Here is a 14,196-nt window from a genome sequence, read left to right as displayed (position 1 = left end):
TTGTTTTTGTCAACATTCCTGGCGCGTTCTGTGTCGTATCTGACCTTTAGGGTGTGGATGGAGGTGGCTTCCACGACTTCTTCCTCGAGTGCTTTCTACGTGTTGTCCATCCGTAAAGGGACATTTCCTCAACTCATTGGCTTATCCAGCTTTTACCTACTCTATGTTCCCTCCTGTTTTCTCTCCATTTAAAAATAGACTCTCCTTCTCCACCTCCTTATCCTTTTATTCCTTTCCCCATCTATTTTTTTCCGCCCTGTTTCCCTCTGTGTTCTCCGGCTTGTGGGCCATATGAGTGGCGTCTATCTTCGCAACATTCGGTCATTTTCTCCTTGACCTGGTCCAAAAGTTAGGGAGAAACTTGACTTTTGACTTGAAACTTGAGCAGCGAGGCTGTTAATGTTTGGTGCAAGCAATACAGCCTGTTGGACCCAAGCTCTCACAAGTCAAGCTTGGCCTCGGGCCGGGCTTGGGGAGTAGAACAACCCCCACAACCCTACCAAGGAAGGTGGCTCCTGGATTAAGCAGGTTGACGTCTGGTCGATTGCCTGGTTAAGGTATTAAGCAGGTTGACGTCTCTCGTGGGTGTACTGGCTGATCGCCCTGGTCCTGGTCGAATCGCAGGTGACCACAGCCGTCGTCCTCTTGGGTGTCGTATGCAGAGGTCGTCCAGGTCTGGTCGATTGCCTGGAGGTCAGAGGGTAGCAAGCGACGATGTAGTCGTTCTCTGGGAATTATGGGGTACTGGGCGGTTCTGGGTCTGGGGGGAGGGAGGGCGTAGAGGTATTTGTCCAGTGCTACCTTGACCTAATGCTTTACCGTACTAGGGGGGGGGGCAGTTTGGCCTAACAGTGTTCTTCCTTGCGCCCTCTCTACACTTAAGACAATTCGTAATCACAGTAAGTTTTTTGACCGGGGTACCCTTCTCTTACACCCAATATCTTGAAGTCACTGGGCTCTAAGACCTGTGTTCGCATGAACATCATGATGCTATACTGACGTCACACACCTCGTGTATGCCATATATGAAACATTTTATCACCTGTGATGACGTAGAAGGGATACATACTTTTCTCAGATCATAGACCCTAATCCTTCAAGTGCCGGGGCTCTTGGAAGGGTATAGGCTCCTGATTCGTGTAAAGGTTGTAGATAAGTGTCTCGTCTTGTCATTGTGATCTGAGGGAGCTGCCCGTCAGCTCAAGAAGCCAGTGGTGGTGGTGGACACTGAGCTCCTCTGCTGTCATTGTGGGTAGGTTCCTGAGCCTGTCTTGTGGGATGAACGAGTCGAGTTAGCGCGCGGTGGCGGCACTTCTAGGCTCTGGGGGTCAACCGGAGAAGACTGGAATAGATTAAAGGTTGGCATATGCGAATGATGGTAGAAGATTGATTTCTGTTTACTTGTCCCATCTCCGGTTGAGGGGAGGAAGGCTTCTAGGGGGCGAGGGAAGGGGGGGAGCTGAATGGGGGGGGGAGTAAACAGGATGGGGAAGAGGAGGGAGGGGGGGAGGGAGGGAGCAGTACTAGTATTGATATGATCTTGAATGCGGAGGCTCGACATGACCTCACTTTGACAGCAGAGGTCAAGATTAAAATACACTTGCTGGTTGGTCACCATGTTATTGTGGTGTTCTTAATATAACCCTCGAGTGACTGACGGGCCTTAAGCCCAACTCCAGACCGAAACTAATTGCTCAATCTCGATTGCGAGTTTGAAACGCTCCTATAGTCGTTTTCTCTCTTACCTCACCGCGTATAAGCTACCCCCAGTCACCCATAGACCCAGTATTCCGTACTAACTCCTATAACAACCTTGCATTAAATGAACATCTTTATATCTGTTGACCAGACCACACACTAGGAGGTGAAGGGACGACGACGACGACATTTCGGTCCGTCCTGGACCATTCTCAAGTCGATTGTGACTTGAGAATGGTCCTGGACGGACCGAAACGTCGTCGTCCCTTCACCTCCTAGCGTGTGATCTGGTCAACATACTTCAGCCACGTTATTGTGACTCGTCGCCTGCATCTTCATATCTACTCAATTCAGGCCAGTCACTGAACATTTTTTTCCTTCGTAGACTTTGCCGTGCTGCTTAACGGCCGCACTTCGCAGACGCCGATGACAACGAGCCGCGTGGCCACAGGGCGACTCTTCTTGCGGAAGAAGACGCTTCACTTCTCCTTCCTGCTGGAAGCTGGCGCCCCTCCACCAGCCTCCATACAGTTCCTGAACGACAGTGGGGACATACTGGAGCAGCTGGAGGCGCAGCCTACGCCCTACGAGGCTACCAACAACAGAATATGTGGAGCTTGGACCAGGGTACCCAAGGAGTACAGGTGGGACATGTATTATCGTCACTGCTGTATTTTAAGGCTTTTGTTTGGGTTTGTATTTACTGATTCTACAGTACTGATATAGATGATGGCAACAGTGCAGTAAATCAAATGAACAACTCCACAAGGGGCGTAATGAGGGTTCGAACCTACGTCCGGGATGATCCCAGACGCGCCTTAGTCCACTGCGCCACTGTAAACACCTTGTGGATTTGTTCATTATATCCCTATGTATGTGTATGACCCTAGCAATACAAAATGTATATTGTAATCCCATTTTGGCACGTATATTAATTTAGATATGCACTTCACAATTTCGTGTATATACTATTTTATAACGAGGGGTTCGAGGGGAAAGAGACCCGGGCACCCCCATGTATACTGTATACATGGAAATGTATACTCGTGGTTGGAAACTAGACAAGGAAGAAGAGGGGAAAAGAGGGCAAGGGGGGGATGGAATAGGGGTGTGGGGGAGAGAAACAGACTGTCCCGGGCATCGCCGGGTAGCCCTCTTGATGACCTCTCTATTGATCTTCTACTGGGGGGGGAGCCCTAGTTGTAATGACTGCTGCGGCGGTCACTGTGTCCCTGTACTCAGTCACCGCTGACACAGTACACTGACACAGTACACTGACACAGGAGTACACTGACACAGTACACTGACACAGGAGTATACTGACACAGTACACTGACACAGGAGTAAACTGACACAATACACTGACACAGGAGTACACTGACACAGGAGTACACTGACACAGGAGTACACTGACACAGTACACTGACATAGGCGTACACTGACACAGTACACTAACACAGGAGTACACTGACACAGGAGAACACTGACACAGAAGTACACTGACACAGGAGTATACTGACACAGTACACTGACACAGGAGTAAACTGACGCAATACACTGACACAGGAGTACACTGACACTGGAGTACTATTAGGTGAGTATAGAACACACTATTGTGAGTCTATTAGGTGAGTACTGACACATGAGTACACTGACACAGTACACTGACACAGAACACTGACACAGGAGAACACTGACACTGGAGTACACTGACACAGGAGTACACTGACACAGGAGTACACTGACACAGGAGTACACTGACACAGTACACTGACACAGAACACTGACACAGGAGAACACTGACACTGGAGTACACTGACACTGGAGTACTATTAGGTGAGTATAGAACACACTATTGTGAGTCTATTAGGTGAGTACTGACACATGAGTACACTGACACAGTACACTGACACAGAACACTGACACTGGAGTACACTGACACTGGAGTACCCTGACACAGGAGTACACTGACACAGAACAATGAAACAGGATCACACTGATATTCCTATTTAGCATTGTTATAGTGCACTCTATTTTTGTTCCTTTACATTATTATATATCATTTAATTTAATATTGCAACTTTAACATTATTTTTATAATGTTAATTTTTATAATCAACATTATCATTCTTCTTAACTTTATTAACATGTAACTGAAAACGTTACTTTCAATAGTTGTCAAACCAGATATGTCGAGGGTTACAAATCTCTCCTATCAACTGTCAGTTGTCTCACTTCACTAACGCCACCTTTTGACCTTCAGAGCTTTACTGAGGGACGAAAAGATGTGGGTTGCAATATCCCCTCCAGATGACTCCCAAGAAGACGTGATCAGTGGACAGTTAGCACGGTACGTGGGGGTCGACACGGAGGTGTTCTCGGCGCTACTCACACCTACACCCACTGCCAATCAGACCCTTAGTGGCGGAGGCACCGCAATCATCTCTGTCGACCGCAAGACAGACTCCCTGCATGTGAGTCTCGTCTTTAATGGGATATTTGCTGCAGAGGAATCCCGCAATGCCACGCTTGTAGTGGAACTTCTGCCTGAGCGTGGCCTTGACCCGGTGACGGACACAGTTGTTCTGCCCAAGGTTTTCTCGGTAAGTAGGGCTTTGAACGTTAGGGGATTTTTTGTAATAAAACCTTGATGTGGCTGTATTATAATGCAGCCTCTAATCTTTCATTGGATTATGAGTCTCAGATAAGGCTGAAGTAATTAAATTTGGTTTTGCAAGTCAGTACAAGTATTAAGAACATTTTATACAACAATTAATTTATGATAATATATACAGACAGGAGATGGGTAGAAAACATTATGGGCAATACATTGCTTATACAAATTATTTTCCTTCTTTATTTAAGGACTTGAATCGGGCAGAAATAATGACTACTCTGGGAGACAATAGTCTTATTCGACTGACCCGAGGCCAAGTGGCTATGAAAATCTGGAGTCAGGCTGCTCCAGAACGGGCCCTGGAGGGCATGATCACTCCTCGGGCCACCTGTAATGTGTTTTCTGCAGTCCTAAGCATACCAGTTCCAGACCCTGAAGATGTCGATGCTCCGGAGAGGACAGATGCATCGTCGCCTCATGGTGCAGGCTGGGCTCTCCTTACCCTCTCCAATGATGGCACCTTCCAGTATCAGGTGTTTGTGAAAGATTTTGATGTTGCCACTCTTACATTGGAAACGAAACATCGGCGTCGAGATCGCATCGTCGACAACCTGACCCCATTTTATCGGGAAAATTGGGCTAATGGTACCTACGATAGACCAACATACAGTGATCTGGATGCTCTGCTCCGTGGGAAGCTGGAGGTTGTAGTGAGCGCTGGGGAGAATAGTGAAGAACTTCGTGGGATGCTTAACCCAGTAGCAGTGACAGAAGCTTTACGGTCTCCACAGCCCGTACTATTATCATCCCCTGAAGTACCTATGGCTGCAACAGTGTGGGTGGCTGTAGATTCGGCATGTGTCACTCATTATGATGTGATGGTTGCGGGTCAGCCTCCAGGAGGGGCTGTTGAACCCTTCTGGAACCTCATCCTCCGTGAAAGAGACGACTCCTGGGATCCAAGACACGAGAATACTAGAGTTGACCTTGAGACACAGGTGGAGGGACGTGAACTCTTTGCTCATTCAACCCAGCTGACCCGCTTGTCCCTTTCCCGTCTCGGTGCTGGAGTGACCTACCTGGACTTAGTCTTGCTGCCTCATGAAAACAACACCACCCTACAGCCATCTCTGAGTGGTCTTGTGCAAGGAGTCTCTGTCCCTTCCAATTGCCTCCTTGGTTCAGATGTTCATGACATGATAATGCCTGAAAGGGATAGTGAAGAATGTTCACACGGAATGTGTGTTTTAGATGAAACCGAGGCAGAGGCCGTTAGCAATAACTGTATTGATGAAGGTCAGTGACTAGAATTTTTTTTATAATTGTATACTGTACTGTACTCATATTTTGATTACTAATTATTCGCACTGATTATTCGCCAGGAAGAGACTTAGCAAATTTGTCTTTTATCACTGGAAAATTAATCACTGTACTTTTGTCAATCACCGATATAGTTTGGGGTTTATATATATTAACTACATGAATACTCTGTGCTGCATAAATACTCTACACATAGTGTAACAATATTAAGAACTTGCACGAGGTTGAAGAAAATCTAATGATATCTACTATTCTGTAAAATACAGTAGTATTTTACATGAATAGAGATACAACTTCTTATTTTTAACAGCGAATATTATCTTTCTCTTGCAGAGAAGCGAGTGTTTGAGGATGGAACCAGCTGGCAATCACCTGTCAACACGTGTTCCATGTGCATGTGTCGAAGAGGTAAAATCACGTGTCAAGATGTGGTGTGCCTCGAATTAGACTGTGATGGAGCGTACACCCCACCGAACCAGTGCTGCCAAGTGTGCCCAGGTGAGACCACTAACACACAGACATGAGCATTCGAACAGAGATAGGCATTAGAATTGATGGGAACAGAACGAGACACGGGAAAATTTTAAATCTGGATGACTCCGGAAGACACTAGAAAATATTTCTTCAGTGTAACAGGTAGTGAGCAAGTGGACTGAGTTTAGAAGAGGCAGCAAAGCCTAATTAAGCTCACTACCTAAACAGCAAATATGATAGAGCACAAGAGGGTTAGATGTTTGTGCACCAGATGACTTAGCGTGGCAGCCTGAGACAAATAACAAGGTGAAGATAGGATTAATCCCAAGCACAATATGTAAAATGCATATAAATATTTACTGAAATAATGGTATACCTGATTTGGACCAAATAATTATAAATAACCTTTAAATGTGGCAATATGGCAATTCTTTCTTAATAAGAATTTGAATGCAATAGTGCAACACTGTCCAGGTACCCCCCCCCCTCCCTCATGGATATTATGCTTTACTTAACAAATGCTGAAACTTGGTCATTCAACACGACAACTAAATGACAACTCTTGATATTGAAAAGTGAACTATAATCTCTATATATATAAATTCTTCTTACAATTGAGTGCACCCGCTCAACAAATAATATTGAGTGCTTTTCATTAAGATTTCATTAGGCTCTTACTCTACCCAATATTCTCCAGCAAATATATTACTACTTTACTCTCATATAGTAGTTCCCTTAATCTCCTCTGAATTAACTTACAATTAATCTTGACTAGGCAAGTATGAGTGTACAATAAGTGTATGCATATACTGTACTTAAATAATGAGCTGTTGAGTTTTAAAATATACCTAAGAAAGATCATTAAGGCAAATGGGGGGGGGGAACCTTTGACAAGCCGCCGGCTTCCTGTCCTTGTCGAGGCCACTAGGGTTAGTGGCCTTCAGTTAAATCAGGTAAAATAAATCAACTGGCTTGCTCACCAAAAGAAAATTTTTCCCTGTGCTTAGAACACTTCATGGCAACATCCTATCAGAAAGGGAATGAAGAGGGAATTTGATCTACCTTTATTTTGCAGGTGGCAGTGATGTTGCTGAAGAAAAGAAAATGTGTGAGTTAAATAATCAAAAGCATCTCGTGGGATCCAAATGGCATCCTTTCCTTCCTCCAGAAGGCTTTGATAAGTGTGTCTCCTGTGCCTGTGAAGTAAGTCGTGATATTTATCTAGTTTGCAAAATACAGTTGTAAAAGAACAAATTAACAAATCCACAAGGGCCGTGACGAGGATTCAAACCTGCGTTCGAGAGCATCCCAGACACTGCCTTAATTGACTGAGCTACGACATGGAAAAGGAGTTGAAACCGAAGTTCTACTGAACTTACTGGATCCTGCAGCCTCTCCGAGGCACAAACCAGGGTTTTTCTGTTTCAATACATGTAATGAACACTTTGATGTGCTCATGCTCTCGGACGCAGGTTCGAATCCTCATCACGGCCCTTGTAGATTTGTTCATTTGATGCATCACGCAACTGTGATTTCTGTGTGTACAGTTGTAAAACTTGGAATATTTGCTGTTTCAATACATGTAATGAACACTTTGATGTGCAGATGTATTGCTTGTTCGAAGGCAGTTTCGTCATTTATCATCCAGAGGCTGTTATAAACTAAAAGATTCTTTCTCACAATCCAGCTAAATTCAAGTGCACAACCAGTAGTTAACTGCCATCGGTCCCCTTGTCCACTGCTTTCCTGTGATGTTGATGACATGGAGCAGCAGCCAGACTCCTGCTGTGCAAAGTGTCGAGCCACAAGACCTGAGGTTGCTTTGCCTACAGCCCAGCCAGGGATGGTCAATGAAGGGGATTTACTTACAGAGGAGGAGCATAGGAACAACATTCTCAGCAGAGGTGGTTGTCTTAGGAACAATCGGGTGAGTACCTTGTCATGCAAGGTTCATTGTTACTCAAGTGATAAGTGACCTGCCCAAAATGCTATGCGTGCTAGTGGCTTTGCAAGAATGTTAAAATACCAATATTATGTAATCTCACGAACCCATTATAGCTTCTTGTAAATAAATTATTATTATTACTGTATTATTATTATTATTATTATTATAATAATAATATTATTATTATTATTATTATTATTATTATTATTATTATTAAGTACTGTAAAACAAAAAAGTGGAAACCTACTAAAACTGAATTATCGGTTCTTTATCCCCTGTTGCATTTGATATTCACTATTTTTTGTCAATAATTATTACCGGTATGTCAAGCAGCAAATATGCAGCTCTTCAATTTTCTGTTGCAAAAAAATGAAAGCCAAAATACCCAAGATAGGAAAAAGAGCTCATGAGTAATGTGTCTAAACATTAAGGGGTCAAAAATACTTTAGTTATAACATTTAATTTCTCTATATAATGAAGTACCAGTGCACTTGACATTATGGAATATATAATGGAATTTGATTCAGAAAAAATATACAGTGGCTAAGTTACTGTTCACATGCGCAGAATAAATATTTTTCTGAAATTTGTACAAGACAACTAAGTTTGTTATAATGTTCTGTTTCTTAATAAGATTTACTCTTTCTACTTATAAGTGTATTAACTATGAGCTTATGGGACATGGCTCTTGGTTATCAGGTATCTGGTGCAGTTATTTCCTTGATGCTCTTATCTATGATGTAAGTTTACTACTGTACATATGCGTGTTTTCTTTCACCTTTCTTGACTTGTTTATTTATTTAATGTATTTATTTATATATGTACAAGAAGGTACATTAGATGTATGAGAGTACATAGCATTGATGTTTTTACATTCTTGTAAAGTCACTAACATGCATAGCATTTCAGGCAGGTCCTTAATCTAACAGATAATTTTAAGTAGGTAATTTGTAACAAAATTGAAAAATATTAACAGGTACCTGTACACTGTAAGAAAAATGGAAGAAAAGTAGTAGGTACATCATAGTAAAATTTGAGGATTATCAACACGTACAATGTAGCATAATTGGAGGATTATTTCTAGGTACATTGTAGTAAAATTTGCGTTCCACATAACAACCATTATATAGGATGATAGCGGTGATTACAATGATAAAGTTGTATGGCTTAGGTACATAAATTGAGGAAGTGGGTAGCAAAAGATACAGTGAGAATTTGAAGCACTAGGTAGGAAACTATGAGGATGAAATTAGGTACTTTTAGGTGTTACTTCTGAATATGGCATAGGTTGGACAGTACATGTCCAACATGTACATGTTTGTCGACATAATTGTATTTGTGCTGCTTTTTCATCTATGTTTTCATTTCTTGTTTTCATTCTACTCATTATGCTCAATTAGTATTAAGCTTGTCATTTAAGTTTATCATGCCCGAAACGCTTTGCGTAATAGTGGCTTTAGGCATTGTATGTACTAGCTCTATCTATAAGTCAACCAATCCTTTTAAAATTTATTGTATGTATGTACCTTACCTAAATAAAATTGTATTGTATTGTATTGTATTGTATTGTATAAAAGTGATCTGGATATTGATCTATACCACTTTAGTATTTTTAAAATTTTCGGTGAGATCTGCCTTGTCATGTCTGGTTTGCAGTATTTTTATTTTATGAGTTTAATCATACATATTAGACTTTTATCGAGGTTCCTTCCCTGGTCCCCCCTCCCCCCCCCCCCCCAAGGTCAAATTACTGACCCCACGCAGTATGCAACCCCACAATAAGCTGACTAACTCCTGAGTACCTATTTACTGATAAGTAGAAGGAAATGTGCCCAACCATTTTTGTCCCACCCGGGATTCAAACCCAGAATTCTCGATTGTGCGTCGAGAACGAATCCGACTGTACTACCGGGATCCTAAATTTGTTTATTTTAAGCAATTTGTTTAATAAGGTAATTAATTTATTACATGCAAAACAGTTGATTAGTAGCAGCCATGACAAAGGGTCATAAAATATTTTCTACATTCAAAGAACTTTAGTTATGGAGAGTGTGAATTCAGAAAGCATCTATATACCAATCTCTTACTTCTCAGCACTGATCATTTTTACCTTTTATATAGGTCGTGTATGAGAATGGTGCGGAGTGGCACCCCAGAGTGGCATCTATTGGATTCTACAAATGTGTAACCTGCAAGTGTAAGGTGAGACCCACATAGCAGTTTAGTACTGTATATATAAAGTTTACGGAAAGGAGCCAGTGCATAAGGGGTAACTGTTTTTTTATTTTGACCTCGACGAGGGGGTCTATCCATTTTGTCCTTATGCTTTTTTTTCAGGTGGCTGTTGAATTGAAGCAGCGTTTTTGCATTTACGGCTTCGGCGGGTAGACAGTTCTGTGCATTTGTAACTTTATGACCGAAATAGCATCTCCTCTTGCTGAACATGTACTGTACAGAATATGATATTCAATTTCTGTCCCTACTAATTAACCTCTTCACATTTTCTTATGTATAGTTTATAAATACAAATTATTCTTATTATTCTTATAATTATATATATTTTTATTATTATTACAGCATATGTACACTAGATACTGTTAAGGCAGTGCGAAAGGAAATAAGTATTTGTTTCTAATATTTATTAATTATAAGTTTTCCTTAAATATGGGGATAAACATATCATGACAATCAGTGCAGATTTCATTCACTTTAAGTGTCTTTAAAGTCTTTTACTTTATTTTTGTTAGTCTTTTGTATGGTATATATATATTGCTTTGGTTTCCTGTAGTCAGGGACAGGATGCCTGTTAGGTTGATTGAGGTTCCTCTAGGCCATCTACTGACCTGCCCCAGGTTACAATCACAATAGTTGCCAAACTACTAGGTCAACAGAGGCATTAGGTGCAAGGAAATATGCACAACCGTTTCTGTTCAGCCTGGGGATCGAATCTGGACTCCTCAGTTGTGAACTGAAGACATAGATCACCAGAGTGGTAAGGAAATGTTTCTGCTCCAGTCAGCCTTAATTTTAGCCATAAATCCCCAGTTTGATGTACTCACTTAGTTGTGCTTGCGGGGGTTGAGCTTCGGCTCTTTGGTCTTCGTATGTGCGTGATAAGAAAATCAAATTATGAAACTAGTTCACTGTGAAGGTAATTTGTTTATTTACTTGAATTTACCTGAGAACTGCTAACACACTAGTGGCCTCAACAAAGACAGGAAGCCAACAGCTTGTCAAAGGTTCCCCCATTTGTTCTGATGATTATTTCAAGCTGAATTTTACATTTCAGTAGGGTTTTGGCATTTTTACGGGTTACCATTGCCATTGTTATACAGGGTTTATAACCCTTTGGGTGAAAAAAGCATCTGTTTTCAGTCCTACACTGTAGTCACCTAGTTGTGCTTGCGGGGCTTGAGCTCTGGCTCATTGGTCTCACCTCTCGACTATCAGTCAACTGGTACAAGTTGATTGGCTTGTTGACAGTGGCTTGTTGAGCTTGAAACCGTTACTCCTTGTTTTTGTTATGTCTGATCTTTTGAAGAATTTGTCTGGATCAACATCCCTATGTTAGAGGTTGTACTTGTCGTCATTCTTGAACCGATTGTTGATATAGTAATTCATTAAGCTGTGTAATTAGTGTATCAAGACTGTAACTTGGGTAGAAATACCCTAAGCTACTCTATCCCTTTGAGATGTATTTCTTCCTTGTCTCAATAAACGAACTTGAACTTCAACTTGACTGTAACTTGCTTAGCTAAATTAATTTGTGGCTTCAGTTTCTGAGCCCATATGTGCCTCTGTAACCTTTTCCAATACCACCCACAGGATGGGTAAGGGAGTGCTTAATAAATGAGCTAAACTAAAAAAAAAAATCAGTGCAAACAGCTGGTTAGTGCCTAATTTTTGTGATAGCAAAATCTGCAAATGGAAGTCTTCTGGACTTCCTAAGTGTTTCCTTAAACATCCATAATTCCTGAATTAACTGGGAATGTGTTATGTTTTGGTCCCAAAAAAAAAGCTTATTTCTAGTTTTGTTTATTAAATAAAATAAATGTTAATAACATTATAACTGCTGGTATAAAAACATTAAATGAAAACAAACGAAAATAGATATCATAATAAGAACTGTACATAAGTAATACTAAATACTACACATCACGTTCAATCTTAACAGACCGTTTTGGGGAAATATGACATAAGGCTATTAATGAAAAACTTCTTGGGGAAAGCACACAATCAAAATTAGAATTTAATTACAGTATATAAATTTTGCAATCCAGATGATAATGATCAGCAGTCCCTGTGGCACAATGGTAAGACACTCGCTTGGCATTTTGCGAGAGCTTTGGCTTGGGTTCGAATCCTTGCCAGGGAGGATTGACCAGGTGCCAATCCTTAACTGTAGCCTCTGTTCACTCAGCAGTGAATGGGTACTTGGTTGTTAAACGATTCGGCGGGGTCGTATTCCGGGGAAAATTAGGATTAAGGACTTGCCCGAAACTCTACGCGTGCTAGTGGCTTTACTAGAATGTAAACATTTGGCATGTTGTAAAAGCTTGTTTTAGATTTAGGGTTTTTGGTTGACTTTAATACAGAATAGTAATACAAGGCTTTGAAAACATGAATATTAATTAATAAACATAATGCCATTGTAAGGAATTAAGAGCTAAGCTCACAGGTATTATTCAGAAATGATTTTCTCTGGCATAATGTTTCATAGCTAAATAAATATACAGTACAATTTATTTTATAATAATTTCTCATCTTATCTTTCAACAGGATAGAAATATCACATGTGTTAACCAGCAGTGTCCCACTCTAAGGTGCCCAGCTATGGTACAGGAAGAACAAGAGTGTTGTCCTCGGTGCACTAATGAGAACAGCACTATTAATAACCGGAATAAAGCACAGTGGCGAAAACCATTCAGAACACCCTCTCACAAGAATAAGAACAACCGTATGCGTAGTTCAGGTTATGGTCAAGCAGTAAACACTGGCAATAAATTTTATGGTGGTTAAGACTTCAAGGGTTGCAGTAACTGCCATGCACCATATTTGGATGTTTTTTACAGAACGGAGAGATGCTAATCATGCTGAATGTTTGCTTTTGCAACTGGGATCTCCAACCTGTTATTTTTCCTTCTTTTGTGGCCCTGATGTAGCAACTATCTTTGATGAAGTATGAAGGTATGATGGGAGTCATAAAACATAGGACAAAAAGGAAGCACGCACGTCTCGGGTTCTGAATGCAAACTATGATGTGCTAAACTAAAACTGCTAAAAAAAAAACAGAACCTTGAAATAAATTACAGTAAACACCGAAACCAAACTAAAAAAAAAAATCACAGTATTCTTTTACATATACAAATCAACAAATAGCTAAAGGTTGCAATCATATCGTAAGGTCTTGACATCAAGAGTGGCTGATATGCAGACATGCCTGAAGCTCTTAGCAGTCTTAAGAATGCAGAGAGGCCTGAGGTCTTCCAAGTAGGGCTGAAGGATGAGGACAGGTCTAAATTCCTAAAGCATTTTATTATGCCCCGGGATGTAGAAATGCCTGACGTGCCCAATAAAGGGCCAGACTGCATGGGACCTGAGTTGTTAAGCTGCTGCTGAGGTAAGACTGACATCTTCCTGGTGGAAGATGTCACCGAGGAAACAAAACTAGTATTCTGCAAGAATCACGGAAGGACTTAAGGTACTTTTTTTTTTTTTTTTTTTTTTTTTTTTTATACACATAAGCCAGTCATTTTCAAAGCAAACATTTTTGCATCTGTTGAATGCAAGTGTGACACCACCCCCAATAAACGAATGTTATGATTTTGAATATGAATATAAAACTATTCTTGCAGCGAATGGATACTAACCTGAGGATAAGTGTTACCATACGTGTACTGTACAGTATATTGAGTGTTACTAATGCATTAGGAATGGATTATTGTAGAAGTAACCTACAATATTTTATACCAGTGCACCTAGTAAGGAGGCTTGGCTTAATACAGTAGTGGCAAAAAAATAAATTATATAAAAGTTTATTCTAACCACCTTGATTGATTCCTCTCTACCCCTCGGCAGCATGCTGCCTGTTTTTTGTACCAAAGATGATGGGTGTTTCTAAATCTGATTTTGAGTAGCTACA

The 14,196-nt window shown here is 41.0% G+C and overlaps 1 protein-coding gene across 4 annotated transcripts in view; it reads left to right on the top strand.

The window, feature by feature from the left end:
• The window catches only part of sog (short gastrulation), a 277,663-nt gene extending 264,267 nt beyond the window's left edge, over positions 1–13,396 (top strand). For all 4 annotated transcript variants that reach the window (XM_069336216.1, XM_069336218.1, XM_069336219.1 and 1 more), the window contains 8 exons: positions 2,084–2,342; positions 3,962–4,301; positions 4,564–5,611; positions 5,969–6,133; positions 7,185–7,312; positions 7,797–8,036; positions 10,176–10,256; positions 12,834–13,396. In XM_069336216.1, coding sequence (XP_069192317.1) covers positions 2,084–2,342; positions 3,962–4,301; positions 4,564–5,611; positions 5,969–6,133; positions 7,185–7,312; positions 7,797–8,036; positions 10,176–10,256; positions 12,834–13,073 — 2,501 coding nt within the window. In that variant the 3' untranslated portion in view covers positions 13,074–13,396. The remainder of the gene's footprint in view (positions 1–2,083; positions 2,343–3,961; positions 4,302–4,563; positions 5,612–5,968; positions 6,134–7,184; positions 7,313–7,796; positions 8,037–10,175; positions 10,257–12,833) is intronic.
• The last annotated feature ends 800 nt before the right edge of the window (positions 13,397–14,196 follow it).

Source organism: Procambarus clarkii, chromosome 35 (genome assembly GCF_040958095.1).
Source record: "Procambarus clarkii isolate CNS0578487 chromosome 35, FALCON_Pclarkii_2.0, whole genome shotgun sequence".
Lineage (NCBI taxonomy): Eukaryota > Metazoa > Arthropoda > Malacostraca > Decapoda > Cambaridae > Procambarus > Procambarus clarkii.
This window is presented reverse-complemented; position numbering and strand designations above follow the sequence as displayed.